The sequence below is a fragment of the Ceratotherium simum genome, chromosome 16 (genome assembly GCF_057802395.1).
Source record: "Ceratotherium simum simum isolate JZ-2026a chromosome 16, ASM5780239v1, whole genome shotgun sequence".
Classification (NCBI taxonomy): domain Eukaryota; kingdom Metazoa; phylum Chordata; class Mammalia; order Perissodactyla; family Rhinocerotidae; genus Ceratotherium; species Ceratotherium simum.
The window spans coordinates 55,646,955-55,674,841 of NC_141915.1; the positions used below are offsets into that span (position 1 = coordinate 55,646,955).

The following is a 27,887-nucleotide window of genomic DNA, read 5'->3' on the forward strand; positions in this document are numbered from 1 at the left end:
GCCCCCGCCCTGCCTTGACCCCACCTACAAGAGCGGCCCCGCCCAAAATCCCGCCTCCCACGCTCTGGGAAAGCACAGCGTGGCGGCTCCACCCCCAGCCCCGAAAGAATCCCGCCCCCAAAAGAGAAGCCCGCCCTGGCATCCACCCCACTTCCGTTGGAGACCCAACCCCCCCAGGACTTCCGGGCTGTAAGTGACTTAATAAATTTGTCCACCCTTCCTTCAATTAACGGGAGTCCAGAGTCGGAGAAGAGCGAATCCTCATCGCTGTTTCAATCCCGCCTGAGGGAGCTAGCCAATTATAAAGGAGCTTATTTTACTTAGCCTCTCCCTCTCGGAGGCTCTCGTCGCTTGCTGATGACGCAATACGCCTTCAGTGTACGCCCCGCGCCCCCCGCAACCCCCACAACCCCCGCCTGGGCTGGTTTCGTCCCAGCCAATCACGAGTTGGGCTCAAGCGAGCCTCCCCGCCCATTGGGTAATAGCCACGGAGTCCGGAAGTCTGGTAAAAAGGCAGTCTCGCCCGGACCTTGGTCGCACTTTTCACCAACCCCGGGTGTTATACAGGTGTGAGCCTGGCAAGATGCCCTCCAGGGCGGGCCAGGGAGAATCTTAAACCTTGGAGATCTTTTCCCGCCTCACCTCCTCCCCTTTGCATAGGTGAGGAAACAGGAGGAGCGTCTTGTTCTCGGTACTAAGGACAGAGCCAGATCTCCCACCCTTGATCCAACAGGACTGGCATAGAGTAAGGCGAGGGAGACACTGGCCTCCGGTACAAAATTTAAGGGGGTACCAAAAACCTCAGTAATCAAGGTAAATAATATTGTAATGCAACGTTTTCAAAGATCAAAATTAATGCGAAAAATCCATGATGAACCAAAGATACTTTTAAATGACAGGATCCGTGGTCATGTCTGACCCAATAAACCTAATGCCGGCTTCAGCTGCCTTTTCCTCCAAGGCCCCTCTTGTCAAACATTTCCTTGAAGAAGACCCATGACCCTGGGTCTTCCCTGACCCATCCTCTCCCAAGCTGGGTTAGGGTCCCCTCTTGTCCCCCCAACACTCTACCCCACCATTACTTACTACACTGCCTTATCATTTTTTATCTCTTTTACTGAAGTACAACAAACAGAAAAGTGCACAAATCATAAGTGTACTGTTTGATGAATTATCACACGATGTAACCATGTAACCACCACCCAGATCATGAAATAGAAAATGGCCATCACCCCAGGAGGCCCTTGTGCCCCTTTTAATCACTTCCCCTCCCTCCTGACGTGGTCGAAACCATGTTTATGACTCGTTTTACAATTTCCATGAGACTCCACTCAGTCTCACATGCCCCTACTTACTCAATCACCTCTGGCTGGGAGCGAAGGAATTTACCTCAGGAGATAATCAATGACTTTAATCTCCTGCCTATGTGTTCCTTGAGGCATACCGTACCTTGGAATGCAAGGACACATATTCATCCACCCCGTGCCCTAATCTTTGAGGCTAACCAGACCACCTAATACTTTCTCTTTTGACATTTTTATAGAATAGTAAAATAGCCAAAAATCGTATATAATGGCCCCGCATAGAGACTTCCATGCAGCAGCTCTTTACTGCCCATGGGTCCTGTCCCCATGCTGAACACAAATTAAAGGTGCACAGACGAACGAGTGGCTTGTGTCAGAAAATTCTTTTTTGACTTGCGACTTAGTGCCCCACATCACTTCTGTTCCGATTTCTAGTAAGTCATTGTGTTTTGTGCCCGTCCCACTATACAAGAAATAGGCAAACTATGGCTTGCAGGCCAAATCCTGCCCACCACCTGTTTTTGTACAACCTGCAACCTCATGGTTTTTACATTCTTAAATGGTTAAAAAAATTGTAAAGAATATTTTGTGACGTGAAAATTACATAAAATTCAAAAAAGTTTTGTTGGAACACAGTCATGCTCATTTCTTTCTTTTTTTTTTTTGTGAGGAAGATCAGCCCTGAGCTAACATCTGTGCTAATCCTCCTCCTTTTGCTGAGGAAGACTGGCTCTGAGCTAACATCTATTGCCAATCCTCCTCCTTTTTTTTCCCCAAAGCCCCAGTAGATAGTTGTATGTCATAGTTGCACATCCTTCTAGTTGCTGTACGTGGCTGGAGAAGCGGTGCGTCGGTGCGCGCCCGGGATTCGAACCAGGGCAGCCAGTAGCGGAGAGCGCGCACTTAACCGCTAAGCCACGGGGCGGCCCAATGCTCATTTCTTTACATATTGTCTCTGGCCGTTTTCGTGTTTTGATGGCACAGTTGAGTTGTGACAGAAAACATAGGGTCCACAAAGCCCAAAATATTTACTCTCTCGCCCTTTACAGAAAAAGTTCCTCAACTCCTGCACTAGACAGTAAGCTACTGGAGGCTGGGGCCCAGTCTCATTCCCAGAGATTCGCATAGTGCCTGGGGCATGACAGATGTTCATAAAGAGTTTGTCTTAATGATCAAATCATTTATTATCCTTTCACATGGGAAGAAGAGAAAGAGATTCAGGATCAGACACACTAGAAAGCCCTATAGGGCTCCTCACCCAGAGGCACTATGTCTGGTGGTTAAAAGCAGAGATTCTGGAGTCAGACACACCGGATTCAAATCCTTCTTCCGCCTCTTATTAATATGACATTGAGAAATTTAATCTCTCCGAGGCTTATCTTCACCATATGTAACGTGAGGAAAAAAGTAGTACAAACTTGTAAAAATTTAAAATCAGATGGTATAGGTAAAAAGGTCCACCACAAGTTCTGAATAAACATAAGCTATCAGCATCATCAAAATTGTCACCTCTCATATGCCTCTGTAAATCAGACCTTAGGTCTCTGCAGAGCCCTAGAAGGGCTTCATTCACTTCTGTCACCTCCCCTCACCTCTCAAGGCCCATGCACTCCCAGCCCACATACTCAGAGTAGCAGAAAATCCAGCCTCAAAGCGATCAAGTAACTTGCTCCCGTGTGTCTGTGGTACAACCAGGTCTGGTACCAGGGCCTCCAGCTGCCGCCCACTACCCACTCAGACCCAGATCAATAACAATGAGTCCTTGGTTATGTATTAGGATGGTTTTAATCATTAGCCAGGAATGTGCAATGGGTCCTGTTCTGACACTGCATTTTTCATGTGGAGAATTAGCAGTTTGATTAATCACACTCCCAGACCTTAAGGCCATTTCTGAGCTGTTAACGCATTTCAAAATAGCAGCAATAACATATAGCAAAGCAGTAGGCTGGGGAGGCTGCCAAGCCTGCCTCATTCTGAGAGGGCTGTTTGGATCCAAAACTCTGCTCTCTCAGTCAGCCTCCCAGCAGGAAACAGATGGCACACTCAAAAGGGCTGATTGCAGAGAGTTTAATGAAGGAACTTTGTACAGAGGTGTGAGCAGGATTAAGGGAATGGTGAGGCACCCCTGGGCTAGCAACAGCTGGAAGCCACTACCACCCCAGGTCCTGAAGGAGCAAAAGGAGGGAGCTGTTTTGGAACTAGTGAAAGCTGTAGCTGTAGGAGAGAGCACCTGACAGGAGCTGTGGTCTTCGGTAGAGGAAGGCAGGGTGGAGAAGAGTGGAGAATGGGTCTGGAGAGGCACATGGCAGCCACCCAGCAGAGCCACCTAAGGCCACACGGGAGATGGGTTCTCCAACAGGACCAGGCTTAGAGAATGCCTTCACTTGCTGTCTGACCCCTCCACCCATCATTTGCTGGCATTTAGGCTCCCCATCATCAGGGTCAGCATGCCCTTCACCTCGTCCAATGACTTCACTGAAAAACAAGGCAATTCTCCTTTCAGAACATGACTTGCATGTTCTCAACCAGGGATGATTTTGCCCCCCAGGGGACATTTGGCAATGTCTGCAGACATTTTTGATTGTCACAACTTGGGCTCCTGCACCTAGTGGGTAGAAGCTAGGGAGGCTGCTAAAAATCCTACAATGCATAGGACAGACCTCGACAACAAAGAATTATCTGGCCAAAATGTCATAGTGCCGAGGTGAGAAACCCTGTTTTAAACTAACTGCTCTGGCCTCCTCTGTCCCTCCCTCAGCCTCCAGCTGGGCCCTTCCTTGTACGCTCTCATCCAGCCCCCAGACAGGGCAACTGCCAGACCTCTCTCAAGTCTGCCCACTTCAGGTGTCTCAATGGTGTCCCCCAGCACCTCGACCTTTTCCTCTGGCTGGCATCAGTAGTTCCCTTATATTCCCACCTGACTCCCAGGCTACAGACCATCCTTTCACAGCCCACCCCAGCCCTTGATTTCCAGCTCTTGTATCTGCACTCCTTCCCGTCCTTCCTCTCCTAAGACCATCTGTCCTCCAGACCCTGTTCCCATAAACCCCTGTCTCAGTACCCTCCCAGTAATTTTTCTCTCTCTCAATTGATGATTCTTCCAGGTCTACTGCTTCTAAACATCACGGAACAAAGTAGACTTTCTAGAGCTAGCCACGGTCATGCTCAAAGCTATCTATACCCTTTCTCCCCTTAGTCCCCTGGAGTGCTCTCCCCACAAAACACACACACTCTGATCTCCCCGATGCTGTGATTCTTGGGAGCTGCTGAGCCAGTGTCTTGCACAGGCTTCTCTGGCTGAAAAACCAGGGAGGGCTGCCAAAAGTAACCTCTCACTGTGGTCCCAGGGGAGAGGGCTCCTTAGGGGCAGATCCTCAAAGGGCACAGGAAGAAGCAGTGGCCAACCAAGCGTGGGGCTCTCCTGGCACCAGGGAGTCCCTCGGCGAGGAGCTGACCCTTCTCTCTCAGTGCCTCCTCCTAGCCTGCCCCCTGCACAGTGCCTCTCCACACCCCTATCACCCTTGTCCCTTAGCCCTACCAAGGCTCAGACAGAGCGGGGAGAGGAATCCAGCTGTTTAGTTCTAAGACGAAGTTGGCCAAGGTTGAGACTGACCAGAACACCCAGCCACCTTTATTCCTTTCCTCCAGATATCCCTTGAAACCCAGAAAAGCAAGCAGGGCAGGTGACCCCCAGGACCCCCAGCACGAGCGCCCTGCCTCACTGCTTGCCCAGCGCCTCCACAGTCCACCACCAGCAACTGAACCACACCCACTGGGGAAGGGCCCGCACTCTCCCAGCCCCAGGGAGGGCCAGCAGAAGCAGGAGAGCCAGGGTTGGGCCCGGGAGGGGGCGCAGGGTGACTGTGCCAGCCCACCACTCATTGCAGCCCCACCAGCTCAGTGATGGGAGGGGCCTGCACCATGAGCTCCTCGTAGCGACTGAGAAACAGCCAGAAGCGAGCCAGGTAGGAGTCCTCGTTGTAAGGCAGCTTCTTCTCATGGAGGAACTGTGACACCACGGGCTTCACCTGTGAGAAGATGGGCAGGAGGAGGAGCTGAGCCAGGACTGTAGCAGGCCCATCCCCATGGGCCCTTCCTCTTCGCAGCCCCAGCTGCTGTCTGCCTTGTTCCATGATGCGCTGAGGAGCTTGGAGAATTCCTGCCTCCCCACTCCCAGCAGGCAAGGGAAAGGGGGGGCTTCTCTCCACCAGCCTTCCCCAGGGCTCCCGACTGCAGGACAGTCCTCCTTGGCACACAGGGGTTAAAGTCAGGGCGCCCCTTACTGAGCACCTACTGTGTACCCAACATTTCCCATCCATTTCTTCATTTCCTCCTCAGAGCCTGTCAACATAAACACTGCGCACTCCCATTTTACAGGTGAGGAAGCTGAGGCTCAGAGACATCCAGTTAACTTGTCCAGAGATGCACTGGTAGTAAGAAAACCAAGTGTCTCTGATCGGAAACCCCCACTGCTGCTTGTACACTGGGCTGCCCTCCCTGGGTACCTCTGACCAGGCCAGTTGGTCAGAGAACCCTGAAGCTCACCCTCCTCTGCCCTCAGAGAGTTCCCGCATCCCAGCTGCTCCAGCCCGACCTCATCTACCTTCAGGCACATGTTGTCGGAGAGTCGGGGGAAGAGGTGGTGCTCCACATGGCAGCTGATGATGGAGTGGCCAAACGCCCAGTCCAGCACGGGCAGCCGGGGCAGGTTAAGCACGCCCAGGCTCATCATGTGAATCCGTCGGGGCTTCTTGTCCTGGGAGAACATGGGCAGCCCAATGTGCTGTAACAGATACATGGGTCACACCCTGGGGCTGGGCCAGGCGACCCTGTGCCTCCTCACCCTGCCCCAGGCATCCTCACCCAGCACTCGGGGACCCAGTGGGTACTGCTGCCCTCCTCACCCCACTCTGGAGGGACCTGGTAGAGGTGTTAGGAGACTGGGATTCTCCTGCCTGTGCCCTGAACTCAGTCTCACCCATCTCTGGGCCCCTCTCCCCATCCATACAATGAGGGGCTTGCCTGGGCACCCCTCGGATCCCGTGGTACTCTAAGGCGTGTGACTCCCCGCTGCTCGCTCTCATGTCACTATGTCCTTGCTTCATCCTGGAAGAGACCCTTCCCTGCTCTCTTTTCACCAATCAAAATCCTGCTCATCGTTCAAGACCAAGTTTGCGCATCCTCATGTATTTTTTCATTCAACAGGTGTGTATAAATGCCTCCTCTGCCAGGCAGTGTCCTAGGTCTAAGGGATGCGGAAGTAAACAAGAGCTTCCATTCTAGCAGGATAGGCAGACAAGACACAATTATGGGTTTAAGTCATTGATGGCATTTGTGGTAAGTGCTGGGATAGTGACAGACAGGATGCTCTAACCCAGGGTCTTCATTGGTCAGGGGAGCAGGGAGGTGTCCGTCCCTACAGAAATGGCCCTGGAACTGAGGGCTGAGCCCCTGGCCTCCCTGAAGACCTGCCATCTCCGGCTCCTCTATGTGCCGCCTCATGGCATGTGCCGGGGCCCCTGTGATGACCCTTGCTTCACTTCACTTGGGCTTATCACAGTAAGAGCCCTGAGGGCAGGAGCTGGGGTCCTAATCACTTGTGTCCCCACAGGACTTACTCAGTTTCTTTTTGTGTGTGTGTGTGAGGAAGATTAGCCCTGAGCCAACATCTGATGCCAATCCTCCTCTTTTTGCTGAGGAAGACTGGCCCTGGGCTAAAACATCCATGCCCATCTTCTTCCACTTTATATGGGACACCGCCACAGCATGGCCTGACAAGCAGTGTGTCAGTGCATGCCCGAGATCCGAACCCATGAACCTGGGCCGCCGAAGCAGAGCGTCCGCACTTAACTGCTGCGCCACTGGGCCGGCCCCCCTCAAGTTCTTAATAAATCTTTGATCCATGTGTGAATGGCAGCCAGCATTGAAGAGAAGCAAATTCCTTACCTGAGACCAAAACTCTCTGCAATGACCCACAAAGAAGAGTAGAGGCGTGGGTGGGAGGTGAGGGATGCTTCCTCAGGTGGCTTCTCTCTCCTCAGAACCTTGAGTCCAGCCTGTGGTCAGGCACCTGGAGAATGCCCCCTAGAGCCCCCCAGCACCCAAGGTGGGGGAGGCCTCACCTGGAAGATGTTGACGTGGAGGTAAGGGTGGGCCAGCAGGGATCTGGTGATGAGCATGCAGGCCAGGGCTGAACCGGGGCTCTTGAAGCCAGACACATTCAGGAGCAGCCAGTAGTGAGAATAAAGGCCCAGCAAAATCAGGCCCAGCGTCCGCAGAGCCGCCCTGAGCTCCACGTGTCTCAGCCGCTCTGCCAGAAGGGGCAAGAAATGGAGTGAGGAGGGGACAAGGCTCAGATCCAACAGAGCTGGCTCCCTGGTGGCTCAGTGGTGTAAGTAGGGTGACCTAGGCGTGTTCAGTTCATCCATACACAGCCCTGAAAAGTAGGCTCAGCCATTTTATGGAGGAGGAAACAGAGCGTTAAGCAACTTGACCAAGGCCACTCTGATAGTAAATGGTGGCCTGGGGCTTGAACCGAGGTCTGGCTGCCCCCTAACACCTGCTGCTTCCACTGTATATTGCTCCCACGATATTAAAAATTATAACATGCAATGTAGCGCAAGACATTTACAAATCGTTTTTACATCTGTGACCTCATTATGCTTTCACGCTACCCTTGAGGAGCAGGTAAGAATCTGAGGCTCAGAGAGGTTAAGTTTTACTTACTGCCTGAGGTCACCAGCCAGTAAGTGGCAAAGCCAAACAGCTGCAGGTCCGAGGCTCTCTCTACCCCGCCTGGCTGTCCCAGAAGCTTTCCGTCCAGTCTTAGCTCAGGGCTCCTGGCTTCCTCCACAAGCAGCCTCCACAAAGCCAGGAGGGGAAGGAAGGAAAGAGGGGACCAGATCTTTGCAGGGCACAGCCCTGGCGTACTCACCCATAGTCACCAGTGGGGTTATGATGGGGATCAAGAGAGGAGCAAGGAACATGTAGACGTAGCAGTTGAGGCAAGGCAGCCTCCACGTGCTGGAGTCCCCCATGCCCAGCACGTTGGTGTAGCCATGGTGCATCTTGACGTGTCCGTACTTGGCATACTCTGCAGGGAAGGCCGTGCATACCTAGAGAAGGGAGCCAGAAAGGGCACCAGGGCCATGTCAGGCACAGCTGAGCAAAGCAAGACCTTTGGGAGCCTCGAGAACACCCCACCCTCCTTGGACGCTGTATTTCCAGGGCCTTCCTGCCTTTACACACCCAGCTAATCAGCCTTGACCATTAACTCCCAGGTATCCAGGACCACAGAGCAGCAGGCAGTCAAAACAACTGCGTCCACTTGGCGTGATTATGCAAAGTGTTTGGGGGTGGGAGACCAGCCCCCATGATTGCCTCTTTGCCGCTGACCACCCAGGCAAGCCTGCAAGCCTGCGAGGGCTGTCAGAGGAGTGGATACCTTGCAGGTGAAGCTCCTGGCATCTGACTACAATTATTTTGTGCATGTTTATCTTGAAAACATCTGTACCTTCATAACACTACTTTGCATTCTGAACCCACAGCAGCGAGGAGAGGGGAGCGGGAGAGGTCTGGGGGCAAAGGGAGGCCATCTCCTCAACTGTCCACGACGATGGCACCGGGGCTGAGGATGCCTCGGTGGGGGCTGAGAGTTAATTCTCCCTAGGGGTGTCTTCTCTGGTATGCGCCCTCGTGGGATTCTCCGAAGCTGGCCAGGAGCAGCAACAGCTCTCTGACTCCAAGAAGAACAGTCATTCTGAATGCAAAAGAGGCGCTAAGGTGTTCCTTATACAGATACATGCAAATGAACATGCAGATGTCAGCCTCTTCCAATATTTTATCCAGGCCAGAAGATTTTGCTAATTTTACTGAAGATGCTGCCTGCCTATTTCCAGGAGAACGTGAAGGGTTTCCCAATGCTAATCACTGAGCCAAGCAAAGACAATGGGACACCCTTCATTGAGGGCTCAGTGTTCTGCACCTTACATATGGGATCTGTTAATCTTCTAAGCCTAGGGAGTCAGTGGTGTTATTATTCATTATTATTCACAGCTGACAGAGGCAGAAACTGAGAAAGAGAGAGTTCACATAACCACCCCAGATCACTCAGCTAAGTAGGTGGCAGAAGTGGGATTTGAACCCAGATTCCATCCAAGATAAACCATAAGACCCCTGAGATGAGCCACTTACTGCAATGGAGCATGAACCTAGGCTCGGGGTCCAGGCAGCAGAGGCAAAAGCAGGAGAAGAAAGATAAGGAACAACATTGTCTTCACACTCTGTCTGCAGAGACTTTCCCCCAGGAACGAAAGGGAGCTGAAATGTAGCTGGAAGCTCTCTCTAAAGGGCACTGAGGAGCACACTTAGTGATGTCATAACTGCAGTTTTACAAGAGACACAGGAAGATATGTCAAACCAGTACTGTATGGCCCCTCTGAAGGCAGAGGGTGGGAAGGTAAATGCTAATTCAAGGACAGCATTGCTGTGGAGTCCGGGAAAACAGGACAAGGGGCTTTGCTCTCGGATGCTGTAACCCACTGAGGAGCGGGTTTTGCTCTGTTTTCATAGCATCGCAGAGGGACAGAACCTGGGGGAGGCTGCAGAGGGCGGACAGGTAATGTGTCAACTAAAGTGATGTCTCTGCCAGGCCTGCTGGTCTCCAGAGGACCTGCCTCCTCAAGAGCATGCACCATTGGGGCCACACGGTTGGTTCAATTTAGAGGCAGAAACCTTTGGCAGTGGGTACAAGGGGGCACAGCTGGGGTCTGTTGGGACATCCTCAGAGGCTCACCTGCCTCTGCCCAAGACCTGCAAGTGTGTGTACTGACCCTCACAGTTCTGTCCCATGGAACTGGAAGAAGCAACTGTTTTTAACTACTCCTTCCATGCACTTCTGCTCCAAGGGCCGATCCTATCTGCTTTGCTTCTTTCATCAAGATATGTCAGCTGAACGCAGCAGTCTGCTTAGTGACAAAGCTGATCTCCCTTCTGGCACAAGCTCTGCGTCACCTTGAAGACCAGCAGCTAACTGCACTTTGAGTAGCGATGCCAGAAACAAGCTGGAGCCTGAGCAGACAGGGGCATGGTAAGAACTCAACCCTTGGGGCCCTGGTGGGGTTTTCAGTCAGGCTGTCAGCCAAGTGCCAGATGTGAGGATGCAGGGGAGACAAGCTACCCATGCGGTACGCAACATGTGATTGTGACTCAGCTCACACTTCCAGGGTCTGTGTACAATTTGCCTTTTTATGAGAATAAGAACAGATTTGAGGCTATTTCTATAAGACTGGAATTCTCACTCCCATGTAGATGTTCTTTCCAGAGAGGGAGAGAAAGGGGTGGATTTGGGCTAGAAGGGGAGGACTGCAGAGATTGCAGTGTGTCTCACATGCATGTGCACTTATCAAGCAAAGGGCAGTGGGGAAGGGCCACGTGCTGTGAAGGCAGTTGGAAAATGGACTGTCCTGCTGTAAAAGATTCTGTAAAGGTCTCACCCAAGCGGATCCCACATCCAGACCCAGAGAAAGTTCCGGAAGCCTCAAGGTTGGTGCTGCTTCTTGATATCGCCATCCTTTGTGCCCCTCAGGAAGACTTAAAAGCCCCAATCTCTTAGCACTCAGGCTCTGCAAGTGGCCAGAGTGTGTGAGGGGAGGATGTCAGTATAATTCCTCTTGACATCTTCTCTCAGCTAAACATCGGGGGCCCCAAATCTCTCTTTCATTCATTTATTCCTTCATTCAATTGTTTGTTCACTTAAGCATCCTCAGACCTCTGCCAGCAGCCTGTGGTAGTTGTCTAAGTTTGTAGTCTTTAAAAAATAATTTATTTTTTGAATAGGTAATGTGAAAATTAATAAAGGAAACCTCAACTAAAATAAGAGTCAGGAAGGCCTATAGAGGGAGCTCTCACGCCCTACCATGTCAATTACCCCAAACAGCAAGAGACTACCCTGCATCTCCAACAGGAAGGCATTGCTACTTTATGGCCCCAGCAGCAGGAAAGAAGATTTTCTTGCTCAGCAACAAGCCCAGCCAATGGAAAATGCCACAGCTCAGCCAACGAGAAGCCGTCATCACCCTGAACTCTTACTTTCTTCCAATGATCTTTCATTTTTCCTTTGCTAATGACCTCTTTGCCCCACCCTCCTTTCTTTAAAAGCCTTCCATTTTGTGTAACTCTTTGGAGCATCTCTCTGTTTGCTGGATGAGATCCTGCCCAATTCATAAATCATTTGATAAAGCCAATTAGATCTTCAAATTTACTCAGTTGAATTTTGTTTTTTAACAGATTGGTGGCAGCAGTGTCACCGAAGCAAACTTCCAACAGCATTTGGGGACAGTGAGAAACACAGGTGTGGCACCCATGAACCTTTTTCAGTTCACTGTCTTTCTCACCAATTCTGAGGGCTGTTGGTGAGTTCCTCTCGGTTGAATTCTGCTCTTTTTTGCATTCGAGCTCCCAATCTAATTGGCTTTCCTTAACAGGGCAGGTCAGCTTGAGCTGGCAGAGAATTCTTTATGGAGCCCAATTAAGCTGGTGGAGGATTCTGCCCAGAGTGTCAATTGGGCTGGCAGATGGTTCTGCCCAGAGCCAAGACCACAATTCCTCAGGTGGAAAACCACAGCCCTTAGCCTGGTCCCTGGATTCCACATTGGGAACTTCTGATGGTTTAGCTGCAGTTCTCCATTTTGTTTGGAATCAGTCCTCAGTCCCCAGTCCTTGGGGGTTGCTAGTCCAATCCTTTCCCCAATCCAAGGTTCCATGGGAACTGTTGGTGGTGAGCACAGGACCTTCTTGTGGCCAGGATGCAGAAACAGCTCTTGGTTACTGCCAGTACATTAAGGTGCACATGTTTGTTTGTCTTGTTTTGTGTAGATAAAAGCTATTGCTAAGTGAGTATCTCAGAAGCCAAAAAGAAACCGCAGCCCCTTAGTTTTGATCCGAGATTCCCAGATTCCACTTTGGGAACTGTCGGTGGCAGCTGCAGTGCCCCATTTATTTGGAATCAGTCCACAGTCCCCATTCTTTGGGACCTGCACGTTCAGTCTTTTCCGCACTCCCCACCCAGATTATTAGTGTGGCTCTGGGAAGCCCAAAAGCCCAGCTAAAAGACATGAGATCCTGATACCGGCTCAAGACAGGGTTGACATAGGGGAAGCCATATTGTAGAAAAGAAAAACTCTATTGTAACTTTGAATGACCTCTGACAAACTAACCCAGCTGGATATGCACCCTCCAGGAGATCTACCTGCTCTGTAGATTTTACGACCCCTGCTTGTGCACGTACCTCCCAGCCGCGATAAGATGATAACTGCTTTGTTGAGTTCCTTAGGAATGTGATGACCCCCGAACAGATCATCTATGCTGATAGCCATCATCAGTGAAAACTAAAAGATCTGGTGTGGCACTCCCAGTCTGTGACGCCAGAAGGTCAACATTTCTAAGCCCCTCCCCAATAACCCAATGGCCTATATAACTGCTGTAAGATTTCGTGCCCCCTTAAGATGGTTCTTTTGGACAGGAGTCGGCCATCTTCCCTCTTGCTAGCAAGCTGTAATAAAAAAGTCCTTTTTCTCCTACCACCTTGCCTCTTGACTATTGGCATGTCTTGCGGGGAGCAGAAGGCCCCACGTTGGGCGGTAACAATCCCTTATATACAGAGAGTTGAGCATGCCAACTTCCAACGTACCTGCTTATTTTATGTTTAATAACTATAATCTCAGCAGTTACAGATGTCTAACAAGATGGCAAGATTTTACTAAAAACAATCTAGAATTACAATGGCCACTATGGGGAATATTCCAATTAGACAAAATCATTCATTTAAAAAAATGCACTTGAGAGCAAGGGATCCCAGGTTGAACAAACAGAATGGGATACGAATTTTAATTGGTACATAGAAGCTTTCAAATGGCTTCAAGATTCCAAAACAGCTTCATTGAAAGACTCATTGTTGGGCCGGCCCTGTGGCTTGGTGGTTAAGTGCGCGCGCTGCGATGCTGGTGGCCCGGGTTTGGATCCCGGGTGCGCATCGAGGCACCACTTCTCTGTTCATCCTGAGGCCGCGTCCCACATACAGCAACTAGAAGGATGTGCAGCTATGACACACAACTATCTACTGGGGCTTTGGGGGGAAAAAATAAAATAAAATAAAATCTAAAAAAAAAAAAAAGACTCATTGCAAAAGGCTAATGAAAAATTAAAGACACAAAAGCTATCTAAAACAACACCTAGGCCTTCCCCATTTCGCCCTCCTAAGGGTCCATTATCAAAACACTGGTCCAGAAATCGATGTCTCAATTGTAATCAACTGGGAAACTGGAAAAGAGATTGTCCTCGAAGGCCCTATGCAAATTCTTCGACATCAACTTAAATGCCCCCATATGAGCCCCTCCCAGAGCTGATGAAACTAAGGGATTTTCTTTTTTTTTGAAAACTGTTATGTTATTCCCTTAAACAGCCAAGAGAAAACTGAAATTAAAATTAATGGGGTTGTTCAATACTGCCAGAAATATTTACTGTTTGTCCCAGCTGAAACCTGACAAGATATTTGAAAGGATTTAATAACTTTACTATCAAAAATTTGGCCAAATTGGAAGCTGATATTCAGAGCCTGATAGGAATTTTTTTCTTAGGCCTTTTCCCCTAAAGTATGTACCCAGAGGGAAAGAAGCAAATTGGAGTAAATGTAACCGGAAGGGCAGGTCAGCTTCGTTATTATTCAGGCTACAATCCAGTTCTTTAGGGAACAGGAAACAACTGACTTTGTCTGCAAATCTTTGCAGGGCCAAAGGTATGGCTCTAGAGAGTGGTTCATAGTCCACCTGTCTTTTTTTGCCAATCCCAAAATCTCCCTATTCATCTCAAAATGCTTGTAGATATTGTAAAAGATCAGGACATTAGAAACAGAATTGTCCTGCACTTAAAAATTTAAATTACCCTAGACCTCTGATAATAGGCAAATATGCCCCAAAAACTCTATCTTGGGGAGAACTTGAATACTTTTCTCTGTGCCTCTGTGATGTAAATTTTCTACCCCATCTTCTCTAGGAACTAAGAGTCATTCTTTGAAATGCAAATGTTTCTCACCAGAAGAAAAAAGAAAGGCAAGGAAATATTTAGAAATTGGGCAAATGAAAAATCTGTAGTGTCTTCTCCACAAATATTAGTAACTAAAAGGTTTCTGTTTGTGTCTTTCTATGTGTGTCTATATATATGTATCTTGTAGAAGTGTGTTATTTTTCTACTTCCAAATGGTATTGCCAAAATTATTTTGTAAAAGAACTCTATTTAACTGGGTTGAAGATCAAGCACTTGTAAGGATTGGCTAGTCTTTTCTCTCTCTTTTTTTTTTTTTTTGGTGAGGAAGATTGACCCTGAGCTAATATCTGTTGCCAATCTTCCTCTTTTTGCTTGAGGAAGATGGTCCCTGAGCTAACATCTCTGCCAATCTTCCTCTACTTGGTATATGGGATGCCACCACAGCATGGCTTGATGAGCAATGTGTAGGTCCACGCCCAGGATCCAAACCCACAAAGCCCAGGTCACCAAAGCAGAGAGCACAAACTTAACCACTACGCCACCGGGCTGGCCCCAGGATTGGCTATTCTAAAACTCAGAAATATAGAAAGTAATCCAAATGCTTTTCAAGTTCACATGATCTAGGATTAATCTTTAATAAATAAAAGCTAATTGACGGTTTTTGGTTTAATTAAAATAGGCATGTCTTTAGAGTTATCAGCATGAAGTTTAATACTTTTATTCTATCTAGGTTTACCAAGGGTCAAATTAGTTCATGTTATGTCTGTGTGGGAGATCAAGATTTGGCCACCCTGAAATCTATCTCTTTACCTTGGTTGTTTTCTCTAGGGACATTTGACCTCCCCCACTAACTGGCTAAAGATTTTGACATGGTGACTCCTTCCTAGAACAGATCTATCATGACTGCTATAAAAGATAATTTAGGATAGAGGTTACAATAGAAAAGGCACCAACAAGCCCATCTTATGGGGAGTTCTGTCTCTCTGGCCACATTCTTTGGATGACCCTTGGAGGAGTTGCCAGACAATCATTTACATTTATAAGGGAAATCTCCATTTGTAAAGGTATCTCCCTCTCTGTTTTGAGAAGAGAGGGGGATGAGCTCATTTCTAGTGACTTATCAATGTGGAAGGTGAGGCCTTGGGGCTGCATAATAAACCTTACTCTTGTTTACTGTGCTTTAGTGGTAATCTCCTGTAACTGACTCCCCCCACCCCCAAAATCCTCCTTTGTCATTGGCTGAACATGATATTTAAGATGAAAATTTCTGCTATTGTGTTGAGAAACACAGTGTCCCTGCTTTCTCCCATGTATACATGTTATTAAACTTGGTATTATTTTCTCCTGCTAACCTGTCTTGTTAATTATTTGGCCAGCCATAAGAACCTTAAGGAAAAGGGCAGAGGGAGAGTCTCCCTCTTCCCCCGACATCTGTCACAAAATTTGTCAACAGGAAAAATAGCTTGGGATGATAACTGACTTTGTCTAATGTCTCATGAAGTTATCATGGGTAATCTAAACATAATTGTTAAGAACTATTCAATTAAATAGATGTAAGAAGGCTAAAATGTTTTAGGTGAACTTTGTAGCAATAATTACATGTTATGGTATGTGTACTTAAAAATAGTTTCCCAAATCTTTTTGGTAACTTGAAACCTTGCTAAATTAAATTAAATGATGGAAATTCATTGAATATATAGTTCATTTTCAAATCAGATAAAACACAGAAATATTAATTACTGAACATAGGATAATCTACTTTTTGCTCCTTATTACAGAGGAACTAGAGATATTCGGGTCTATTAGTAAACATGTCTTGTGCCACACTGAGAAAGTTACTTTGAGAAAAGCATGTTTCTAAAAATTATAAAACTTATTTATAAAATTTGCTGAGCCACAGAATGCTAATATAAAAGACAGGTCACAATTGTTTACTTCTTAGTTTTCACTAGAAATTAAGGTTTCCAAGGGTTAAGAATTCTAATTAATATATGTAATTAAAGCTACTAGGAATAATAAGGGAAACAGCTCTGTATGCAAGGAAAGTGGGATGTGCTTTTGGTTAAGAAAAGATATGAGGTATGGAGATGCATTTTTGTTAAGCGAAATGAGAAGTAATTTTGTCTAAACTAGAACTTTTGCTTATGAAGGATGAATTAAATAGAAAATTGCAAAGAGAGAAAGAGAGAATTTTACCTTGTATAGTTAGGTTGCTTAAAAATTGGATTGTTATTGTAAGGGTTTTGGAAATAGGCTTTAATATCAATAGTGTACTTATGTAAAACTAAACCTTAATTTTCCTTCATCTGCTAAAAGGACAGAGTTTTCTTGGACTACTGATTTGCTCCTGATAAGAGAGTATAAAAGGTTTTTTTTTAAGCAATCTGCCTAGAAAACAAAGATTTTGTGTTTTATCAAAATAATTTCTGTATTAGCCTTTGAAATCTTTTATTATCACTTTGGTTACAACAGGGAAGAGGGAGAATCCCCCCCACCATTTCCCTTAAGGTTCTTACGGCTAGCCAAATAATTAAAAAGGCAGGTTAGCAGGACAAAAGAAAACAAAGTTTAATAACATGTATACATGGGAGAAACTCAGAAAGAGAACTGAGCAACTCAACAAATGGCAGAGGTTCTCATCTTTAAAAAGCATATTCAGGTAAAGACAAAGGAGGATGTTGGGGGTGGGAGAAGTCAGCTATGGGAGATTACCAGAAAAGCACAGTAAACAAGAGTATGCAGATTTAAGTCCTTGCCTTCTGCATTGATAAGAGTTTCTAGAGATAAGGTCATCCCTCCTTCTTCCCAGTACAAAGAGGGAGATACCTTTACAAATGGAGATTTCCCTTATAAATGTAAATGTTTCTTACAATGGGTAACTTCTACTTTTACTCGGTTTTCAGAGCTTTGATAAGAATGGGCTTAGCAAGGACCCTCCCAGTCTATAGTCTATCCATACCCAGAGTTATCTATGGTGATGGCCTGTCCTGGGGACAGGACTTCTATCTTAAATTCTTTTAGGCAGTTAGTGGGGGGCAGGGGGAGTAGGGTGGTCAAAGTTTCTTTCAGAGAAAATAATCAAGATAAAGAGACATATTTTGAGATGGCCAATTCTGATCCCCCACAGTTAAATAGATAATTAAGTATCAAGTTTCATAATGATCTGTGATCCTATTTAGACAAGTGTTTTAAAACACACACACACACATATATATTTGACAAACTTCCCAAAATCAAATTACAAAAATGAAGTCTTTTGACCACAAACTTTGAGGTTTTTCAGAGGAACCGTGGAACATTTCAAAGGATTTTTTCTCTCTTCTTATAAAAACGGAGATATTAAACTAATTAGGCCTACTTGGTATGTTAAATTACATGGGGAGTATTGTCAAACAAGTGTTAATAAACCTTCTTAGGTTATGTTGCCTGGGTGAATGTTTTTAATATAAGTGTTGTAAAAATTATATAAAAATCCTAACCTTTTGATATGTCCAGGTATAATGCTATCAGTCATAATTCTAGTTATTATCTTAAAATGGCTGTCATCAAAATTAAGGCTCACACTAAAAGGACTGAACCTTGGTATCAGGGAAATGCCCTGGCTGATTTTTATGTAAAAGCAGCAGCAACAGAATCTATAAAGATTTTGGCACATGTGGATGAAGTCCATCCTGCTTCTGCAAAAAATGGCCCCTCATTGCTAGAATTCTGCCATCCTGACATCCTTGTAAAACGGCAATGGTCTGCTCCCGAATCAGAGAAATTAAGATGCGTAAACAATGGCTGTAAATAAACAAGCAGTAGGGCCTATGGGAAACCCAAGACACAACTTGGTTCTTTCTGGTTGCCTGGCAAACCCCATTTTTTGGTTTTTGCATTTCTCCTCCCACCATAGAGCATTTAAGATGACTCAAATTATGAATCGACATTAGTGGGGAGACTTCTACAAAACTGCAAAAACAGTCTACCAGCCATGTCTGACCTGCCAGGTCCATAATCCTGGACAAACTATTTTTGTCCCCAGAGACCTCAAACCTCCTCCCTCTGGACCCTCTGAACACCTGCAGCTGGGCTTCATTCAACTGCCACTTATCAAGGGTTATCATATGTTCTTGTTATTGTATGTGTGTTTTCCAGATGGATTGAAGCCTTCCTCTGTCACAAGCCTGATGCCCTCACAGTGGCAAAGAAACTGTTAGAGAATGTTTTTCCCACTTGGGGTATACCTTCCACAATCTCCAGTGACTGAGGCACCTACTTCACTGTGCAAATTATATGAGCCTGAATGAAAGCCTTGCAAACTTCTTGGAATTATCACTGTCCCTATCATCCTCAATCATCAGGCAAGGTTGAGAAAACTAATGGGATCCTCAAACTTAAAATTTATGAACTTGCTGAAACTACTGGACTTCCCTGGCCTAAGGCATTGCCTTTGGTCTTGCTAACTGCTCACAGTACCCCTTTCAGGAAACATAAACTCACTCCATATGAGACAGTCACTGGCAGATCAGTGTCTATTGGTATACAACCTTATGTCGATTCCTTATTGTCTCGTGCTAGTATGACCAGCTACTGAAAGTCTTTAATGTCTTCTGCTCAAACCTATCATCAACAGGGTAAAGAAGATTTCCCAGATCCCAATTCAAAGGATCCTGTTAGTCACAGTCCAGAGCTTGGTGACTAGGTATTCTGGAAACGTCATCAGAGGAAGACAGCCCTCGAGCCCCACTGGAAGAGACTTTACCAAGTACTCTTGACCACTGACACTGCTGCAAAACTAGAATGTATTGAGCCTTGGATACACATCTCACAGCTAAAGAGGGCTCCACCTGACACCTGGTCCTGTACAGATGCTGGAGACCTCCAAGTCAAATTGACAAGGAAGAGAAGTAGCTGACATTGATGTAGACTGTTCCACCCAAGATGACAGATCAAGACTTCATACTTTAAACATGAAACATCGTCTTCTTCTTTTCCTTTCCTTTACTCTGGCATTGGCCTGGAAAGATAACACCATCATCCATATCTCCCAGGCCATTGCTAAGGGGGGTAACCTTTCAGATTTCTAGAATTGTCATCAAAGATTTCGATCTATCCATAATTATATCACTCAGATTTGCCCCCACTCCCTATGAGATCTCACCAGCAGCACCTATCTTTGCATGGCATTTAGAATGACTTTTTATTTCAGGCTAGGAGTTTCTCTTCCCACATGCACTAAAAACTTGACTAATCCCCTGGCTTAAATGAGTAAATGCAGCAGTCCCTAAAAATGACGTGCCTAATAAGTTGATGCTAGCTCAGCACTTTGAGATGATCTCCAACACTTACGACCTTGAGAAAATATAGACTTTGGATAAGAAACACCTGAGAGTTCTCCCTACTACCCATCCTTGTTACTCAAATGTGGCCTCAAGTGGTTTCCAATCCATGCACTTTCCCTCCAACGTGGGACATGACAACCAGAAAAGGTCCTTCCTGCCACTGAGGGACAAAGGCTACTGAATTCAGAAAACTTGACTCTTGATCAGTGACGCTTTTGGAGAAAGATCTTGATCAAAAGGGGAAAACGTGAAAATTAATAAAGGAAACCTCAACTTAAATTGGAGTCAAGAACGCCTGTAGAGGGAGCTCTCACACCTTACCACTCGTGGTCACTTACCCCAAACAGGAAGAGACAGTACCCTGCATCTCCAACAGGAAGGTGTCTCTACTTCACTACCCCTGCAGGAGGAAGGAAGATTTTCTTCTGGCCCAGCAACAAGCCCAGCCAATGGAAAACACCAAGCTCAGCCAATAAAGCCATTGTCACCCTGAACCCTGCTTTCTTCCAATGATCTTTCATTTTTCCTTTGCTAATGACTTCCTTGCCCCACCCTCCTTTCTATCAAAGACTTCCATTTTGTATTCCATTTTGTATACCCTCCTTGGAGTATCTCTCTGCTTGCTAGATGAGATGCTGTCTGATTCATGAATCGTTTGATAAGCCAATTTGATCTTAAAATTTACTCAGTTGAATTTTGTTTTTTAACAGTAATATGTTTACATAATTCAGAATTCAAAAATTACATAGTAACAAGTCTTCTTCCTACTCTATCCCCCAGCTGCCCCATTCTCCTCCTGGGAGGAAAGGGAAGCTCTCAATCTCTTATATGTCCTCTAATATTTTCCTTTTTAAACAAACAACACTTTGCAGGATTAAAAACCATCATCATAAAATTATGACTCAGTCAAAGTTGGGTTTTAAATAGGTCACTCTACTGGATTTGAAGGGGAAGGGCAAGATGAGGCAGGCAATGGGCCAGAGGCTGTTGGTATGAGCAAGCTGAGAGATGGTTAGGACTGGAAGGGCAGGGATGCAGGGGGCAGGATCTGGGGGAAGGATGAGGAGTGGGAGGAGTACGAAGAATCAAGGGCAACGGTCAAGTTTCCAGCTCAGGGCCGGCCCCATGGCTTAGCGGTTAAGTGCACGTGCTCCACTACTGGCAGCCCGGGTTTGGATCCTGGGCGCGCACCGACGCACCGCTTCTCCGGCCATGCTGAGGCCGCATCCCACATACAGCAACTAGAAGGATGTGCAACTATGACATACAACTATCTACTGGGGCTTTGGGGGGAAAAAAAAAGGAGGAGGATTGGCAATAAATGTTAGCTCAGAGCCAGTCTTCCTCAGCAAAAAGAGGAGGATTAGCATGGATGGTAGCTCAGGGCTGATCTTCCTCACCAAAAAAAAAAAAAAAAAAGTTTCCAGTTCAGGGGCGGGGGCATGGTGGGGCCACTCCAGAGATGGGCTCAGGAGTGGAGGGCAGCAAGCCTGGACAGGATGAGAAAGAGGGGCTGTGGGTCATCCCAAGGGCAGCATCCCTAGGGTAGGAGCGACTCTGGGCTAGAGTCTGCCCAGCTCCCATTCCTTCCTCCAGACTCTCTCTCACTGACTCCCAGCGGCTGAGCAGCCCCTTCATGACTGGCTTCAGAGTGCTGGGGGCCTCTGGGACTCCACGGGCCGCAACGATAGGTTTGTCGGATAAAGTATAAGACATCCAGAAAAATTCAAATTTCAGATAAACAACCAATCATTTTTTGTAGAAGTATATCCCAAATATTGCCTGCGTTCACTGTTTATCTGAAGTTCAAACTTAACTGGGCGTCCTGTATTTTTATTTGCTCCATCTGGCAGCCCTGCACAGTGAGAATACGAGGCCCTGAGTGTGAGTCCTGCCACCAGGCAGGCTCCGTTTGCATACGGTGATGTGTTAGCACCTTTGGATAAGAGAGTGACAGCTGTGAGGGCCGACGCCAGAGGAGCCCCTGGTGCCGTGGGCTGGATGTGGTCAGGGTGAGCCCATCAAGCAGCTCTGGCGGGATTCTCTCCCCTTTCAGGCCCTGTCCTTGGTCACCTCCCAGCTCCTCTGATGGCACACGAGCCTCCTTGCCTCCCTTTCTCCAGGATCCCCATTAGATTCTAGTGAGCCAGGATTTCTGTGGGTCCTGCATGCACTATGCTGTTTCCTATATCCATGCTTTTGTCTGTACATCTGCTCCATCTAAAGCCAACTTCCTGCTTCTGGGCCCGGCCAACGCTGTCCTGGCAGCGTCTCCTCTGGACACTCTGCCCAAGAATGAGAATCCTCCGGATTCTCAGAATGACTACGGACCTTTGGGGCCGGGTCATTCTCTGTTGTGAGGGCTGTCCTGTGCATTCTAAGATGTTTAGCACATCCCTGGCCTCTCGTCACTGGATGTCGGTAATACACAGACACCCCAGTCGTGACAGCCAAAAACATCTGTAGACATTGCCAGTGTCCCTGCCATGCTCTCCTCTTTGTGCTCTTACAGCCTTCACACCACCTCGTTGGTGCCCCCGTCACATTCTGCCTGCCCTGGGCCTGGGCTGCACCACATACCAGCTAAGCAGCCTTGGGCAAGTGACTTAACCTCCCAGACCAGTGTTTCTTCATCTACAAAGTGGGGATAATAATAGCTTCAACCTCGCAGGGAGGCATGACTAGTAAATGAGATAATTCCTGTAAAGTACACAGTAAGCACCGAAGAAGTGTTAACTAGTATAATCAGGACTTTGATCTTTTGATGTCATTCATGTGTGTCTGTTTCCCCACTTGACTCTGAGCCCGTGGGGAACTGGAAGTGGCTCTTATGCACTCTCATGTGCCCAGCATCCAGCAGAGGGAGTGGCGGGGAGCAGAAGCTCAGTGATGTTGAGTGCACTGCTTAGCCATGGCCCACTCAGAGTCTCAAACGACAGTGTCTCAGCCCCCAAAGCTCCCCGTCAAACTGGGCCTCCCTCCACGCCTCCTCTCCCAGCTGGGCAGCCACTGCCCAGCTCACAGCAACACTACTCTTTTCTCTCCAAGCCCCTCTCTCAAAGCTACACTCATCAGACTCAGTGCTGCCATCCACAGACGACTGCCTGGCCCTGCTCCAGGGTCCTCGGCCTCTGAGGGGCCATTTGCAAGCCCACCAGGGTCCCCACAATCAGGAGCCAGGCTTTACAGACCCACAGGAGTGGGAATCGCCATGAGACCCCCCTTCCCAGAGTCCTCGGGCTTATCCTCGAGGTAGCCACAACAGAGCTGAGGGCAGTGGGGTGGGGGCTGCCTGAAAGCACATTTTGCAAACCCACATATGTGATAAAATGGCAGAGAACTACACACACACACACACCCGCACACCGTACTAATGTCAATTTCCTGGTTTCGCTATTGAAGGACACTTACATGTGTAAATGTAACTACTGGAAGAAACTAGGTGAAGGGTACACCTAACCTCTCTGTCCTATTTTTGCAACATCCTGGGAATCTATAATTATTTCAAAAATAAAATTTTTTTTACAAAAGTATATTTTGTACTGCAGACCTGAGTTTGCAGTAAATAAATTTTTAAAATAAAAAATCATATTTTTAAAATAAATTTTTAAAATAAAAAATCATATTTTTAAAATAAATTTTTAAAATAAAAAAATCAGACTAACACCCCTCAGGGTTCAGGTGAGACAAACAGAGAGATCAGAGAGATGGCCCAGAGGATAACGGCCACACTGAACTCGTGGGAAGAGAACGTTGGAGAATCATGACTAGGCTGGGAGTTCTCGGCTCTGTTTCCACCACCACACGGGACTGGAGGGAAGGTGAGCACACTCCCCTGTGTGACACCCCCTCCCCTGGGACACAGCCAGCCTGTGCTCCTGTGCACCAAGTATGACTCCGCCCTCGCAGCACAAAGCCTACTTTAGAAGGAGGGTTTGAAGTTGAGACACAATAAAGACCTTAGTAACTGGCACCGCCTGTCCCCTCCCACGCGGGGAGCATCTTTTTCTTCTTTTTTTTTATGTGCGTGTGTGAGGAAGATTAGCCCTGAGCTAACATCCATTACCAATCCTCCTCTTTTTGCTGAGGTAGACTGGCCCCTGGGCTAACATCCATGCCCCTTCTCCTCCACTTTATATCGGACACCGCCACAGCATGGCTTGACAAGCGGTGCATCAGTCCACGTCCTGGATCCGAACCTGCGAACCCCAGGCCACGGAAGCAGAGCTCTCGAACTTAACCATTACACCACCGGGTCAGCCCCATCAGGCAGCATCTTGATTGTGACATGCAGAGGAGTCCCTAAAGCCCTGTGATTTCAGGAGTTAATTCTTCCCAAGCTTCAGTAATTAAACCATGGTGGCCCTGCCCACCCCACCCTGCCCCCACCTTCCTGTGGCCCTTCACTGGCAGTCCCTAAGAACAAAACTGGCAGTCCCCATGACATAACCCAGGACAGGGAGGGGTAGGAGCTCTCGCAGGGGGAGGCCAGGGCTATCGGTGGGCTGGGGAGAGGGTCAGAGATACACTAGTAGAAGGAATGGAATGTTCTCTTGTGGACTGGAAATGAGTCTTTGGAGGGACGTTCACGCCACTGTGGGGAGGTGTGTATGATTTTGGATACATTAGCCAAGAAACAAGAACAACCTGGAGTGTCAGCTGCCCCCTCCATCCTGCCCACCCCTCCCCCAGATCCAATGGGTCAGAGGGGGTGAGGTCCTTGTCCCACCCCCAGCTCAAGCCAGCAGACCCTGAGACAAACCCAGCAATAGCTGGGTGCCCCAGGAAAGCCAGTGATACTCAGCTGACACCTGAGGTTGCAGACTAGAGGACTAGATTATTCTATAGTGACGGTGTCTCCTGAGGGTCAAGGTTTGGGAAGAGCACACGCACCCGACAAGAGGAGGATTAAAGAGGGAAGACGACAGGACGTGGCAGAGGCAGAGAGGGAGGGCTCCAGGAGGGTCCCGGGCCATGCACTGAGATCCTGGGCAGCGAGAGCTTGTCCTTTGTGCGATGCCGAGAACAGATGGGTGGGCCAGGGCCACAGCAAACAGCCCCCTCGACACACACACACACACAACTTTGTTCCGTTAAAAACAAACAATAAAAACTGCTGACTGCATGTTCCTTACAAAGAAAAAAAAGGACGCTAACACTCAGAGAGCACCGAGGAGTCAGGCCCAAGCCGTAAATGAAGACTGACGCTGTCTTGCTGAATCCTCACACCGGCTCCATGAGGGAGGTAATATTATTACTCCTGTCTATTAGGAGAAGCTGACACCTAGCTGCTGAATTATGTAACTTGCCCAAGCTCAGGCAGCCAGTGTGTCCAAAGGCTGCGTCCCGACACTGTCCCCTGCCTGGCTGACAAGACCAAGGACTCCATCCGCCCCACCCACACCAGTGGGCTGAGGAAACTGAGCCACCCCCTCCCCCACACTGGGAACTGGACCCTCCCCAGAGGGTGGCCTGATGCGCACCTTGTGGGGCAGAAAAGCGGGAGGCCTCTCACACTCAGGCCTCTCACTAGCTAGTGCCGGAGTGACAAACCACTGTGAACTGCCCTGCAGCTGACTGGTGTCACAACACAGAAGTGGGAGCCAGGCCTCCTCCTCCTCCACGAGCTGTGGTTCTAGTGGAGCTCTCCAGTGGGGGAGCCTGGGAAGGCTTCCCAGCGAGGGCATTGTTGGCTCCCTGCCATCACTCGGCACCCACGATAGCGACTGCGCTCCCCAGGCAGTCTAGGCCTGAGGTTCTCAAACTTTGGTGGGCATCAGAATCCCCTGGGGAACTTGCTAACTATGGTGGCCGGGGCCTCTCCTCCAGCAAGCCTGGGCCTCCAGGTCATTGAGCTGCACACCAAAGTTTGAGAACCACTGGGCCATGCCTGTAGCGTCAAATGCCCTGTGGGCAGCTAGTCCCAAATCCACAACACCTGCTCATCCTCAGCTGTCCCAGGCTCCTGGCACTCAGTTCAGCTCTGAAAAATCCAAACAGAGCTAATCCTATCCCTGACTACACAACACTGCCCAGTTTCTCCCCTGACTGTGATTAAACTTGGGGGGCATCTGACCCCAGCTCCAGGGTCTGGCTCGAGTCTCAGAGTTTGGCTGGGACCAACGCCCAGGGGTCCCTGGGAAAGGACGTGTCTTGAAATGGACCCTGGGGATCAGAAAGCTGTTGGTTCCTCTCATCCTTTGCTCCTTAGAAACGTGTGCAGGTGGGAGAGGAGGGAAAGGGAAAAAAGAGGGGAATGGAGAGTCCTAGGTAAGAAATGTTTCCTCCCACTCAACTGATGTGGTATAATTTTATGCAATGTCATGTGTGTGTGTATAGTTATATAAAGTTTTATAAAATTATATAACTTTATAAAAAGTTCACAATTGAGGTGATTGGTTACAGTAACCAGGCCCCGGCAGAAAAGGACCCTTTCTGGTACCAGCTTTTGTACTTGTTCATAAGCGACCTGGGTGGCTGGGTGAGGGCCCACCCAGAAGTTCCGCAGAGGAACCGGAGAAGCCTGAGACCAGTCCAGAGAGAAGGACAACCTGGCCAGAAACCTTTGCCTTCCTGGCCTTGCCCGTAGGTGAGAAGGCTGAGGCAGGATGAGGAGGGAGTGGATGGGGGGGTCAAGGGTCAGGAGAGAGGAGGGTCCTTCCTAGAGCAGACCTTGCCGAGCAGGGGATCTCTCAGGATGGCTCAGCCATCACCAGGCATCAGAGGAGGGGCATGTTCTGGAGATACCAGGCCCCTGTTCCTCCCCCCCTTCTGTCTGTGGCTCACATTTTAAACCCTGATGGCAAAACCAGGAGGACCCAAAGGTTATAGCCAAGACAGTCATATACCAGGACCTGCCACCACAGGCCCTGGTAGGAGGAGAAAGCTTTATCACCACTTGGCCCAGCCCTGCAGAGAGGCAAGTGAGCACCCCCAGGGGAAACAGGACTGCTCAGGCCAAGTCCACTGCCATAGGCAGACACTCATACTGTACATTCCTCATGCAGTTCTCTGTCCCTTGGTGCAACCACCCTCTCAAGGGCTTGGGGACATGCACACTCATACAGACACACACACTGTAGCGCATGCTGCACACCTGGACCCACATACCACCAGCTGCAGCTGTCTGCCCACGTGGGCACACACAGCTGTATACACCTGCACAGTGGCACAGAACAATGAGGTTGCACACACAGTATCAGCAGCCACCCCACCTCCTCCTAGGCTCACCTCCACAAAGAAAAGTGCCCAGATCTTGCTCCAGCGTTTGGACTCGGTGAGGGCACCGTGAGTGGCCAGGTGGCTGCCCTTGACAGTGAGTGTGTAGTGGCACACACCCAGGATGGTGATGCCCAGGGCAAGGACCAGGAGATTCTCAGAGCGCAGGCACAGGAACCCTGCATGGAGGAGGGAGGGGTGGGTAGAGGGCTGTCAGGGTCTTTCTCCAGCTGCTGGAGATCTGGGCCCAAACACCGCAGCCCCCACCCCTGGGAGCCCAGGCCAAAGTGGGCTCAGCTCTGGGGGCTGCTACAGGGAGCAGTGAGGTAGGTCCCACTATGGCGTGAGGGGGATGGGTTGGCTTTCTCGTCGGTATTTGGGACAAAATAGAACCCCACTGACTCTCCAACGAGGCTCTGAGAGTCTTGATTCAGCACCCCAGCCAGAGCAATGACAGAGCTGGGCATGGTGGGGGTCCAGACCAGGAGAAGTCCAGGGGAAACTCTCACCCTCCCTAATCACTCCATCCCTGGTGTCCCCCATGGAACATCCTCCCTCTCCCCCAGGCCATCTCACTCCTGGCTCCTCTCAACTTTCCCCTCCACTGCCCTTCATGCCATCAGGGTTTCTCCTTCCTCCAGTGCCCCATCCTCTGGGGACACAGGGCAGAACACCCCAACCAGTCTTTTCGGGTTTGGAATGTGACCCTCCGACCTAGAGTCCCCGGCATGCGCCGTCTCCCCCACCCCACCAACCCCCAGCCCTCTCCATCACCCCACCCCGCAACATCCTCAACCCCAGCCCTGCCTGCTGTCACCCCGTCCCGGTGCTCCTCACCGGCCGGCAAGGCGAGGAGGCTGAGTGCAAGGATGGCGCAGTCCACGCCGTGGCGCTCCCACCACGAGCTCGCCCTCACCACGTCCTGGACTAGCGCCTCCAGCTCGCCCAGCAGCGCCTCATCCCCGCCGCTCTCCCGGGGCTCGCCGCGCGCCGGCTCCAT

General features: G+C 48.7%; 1 protein-coding gene across 1 annotated transcript; it reads right to left on the bottom strand.

Moving 5' to 3' along the window:
* Nucleotides 1–3,290: 3,290 nt before the first annotated feature.
* Nucleotides 3,291–27,887, bottom strand: FADS6 (fatty acid desaturase 6). Its single transcript, XM_004432730.3, has 6 exons — nt 27,725–27,887; nt 26,900–27,066; nt 8,239–8,419; nt 7,427–7,614; nt 5,908–6,087; nt 3,291–5,332 (listed from the first exon to the last, which is right to left on the bottom strand). Exons 1-6 carry the CDS (start codon nt 27,885–27,887, stop codon nt 5,183–5,185), a joined length of 1,029 nt encoding a protein of 342 aa, XP_004432787.2. The 3' UTR covers nt 3,291–5,182.

Bases quoted from the DNA above. Each gene is read 5' to 3' on its own strand.
- FADS6 (XM_004432730.3), bottom strand. From the start codon at position 27,887: ATGGAGCCGGCGCGCGGCGAGCCCCGGGAGAGCGGCGGGGATGAGGCG. The intron at 8,420-26,899 runs GTGAGCCTAGGA...TCCCTTCTCTAG, and splicing joins GGGCACTTTTCTTTGTGGAG to GTATGCACGGCCTTCCCTGC. The intron at 5,333-5,907 runs GTAGATGAGGTC...ATCTTCTCACAG, and splicing joins CCGACAACATGTGCCTGAAG to GTGAAGCCCGTGGTGTCACA.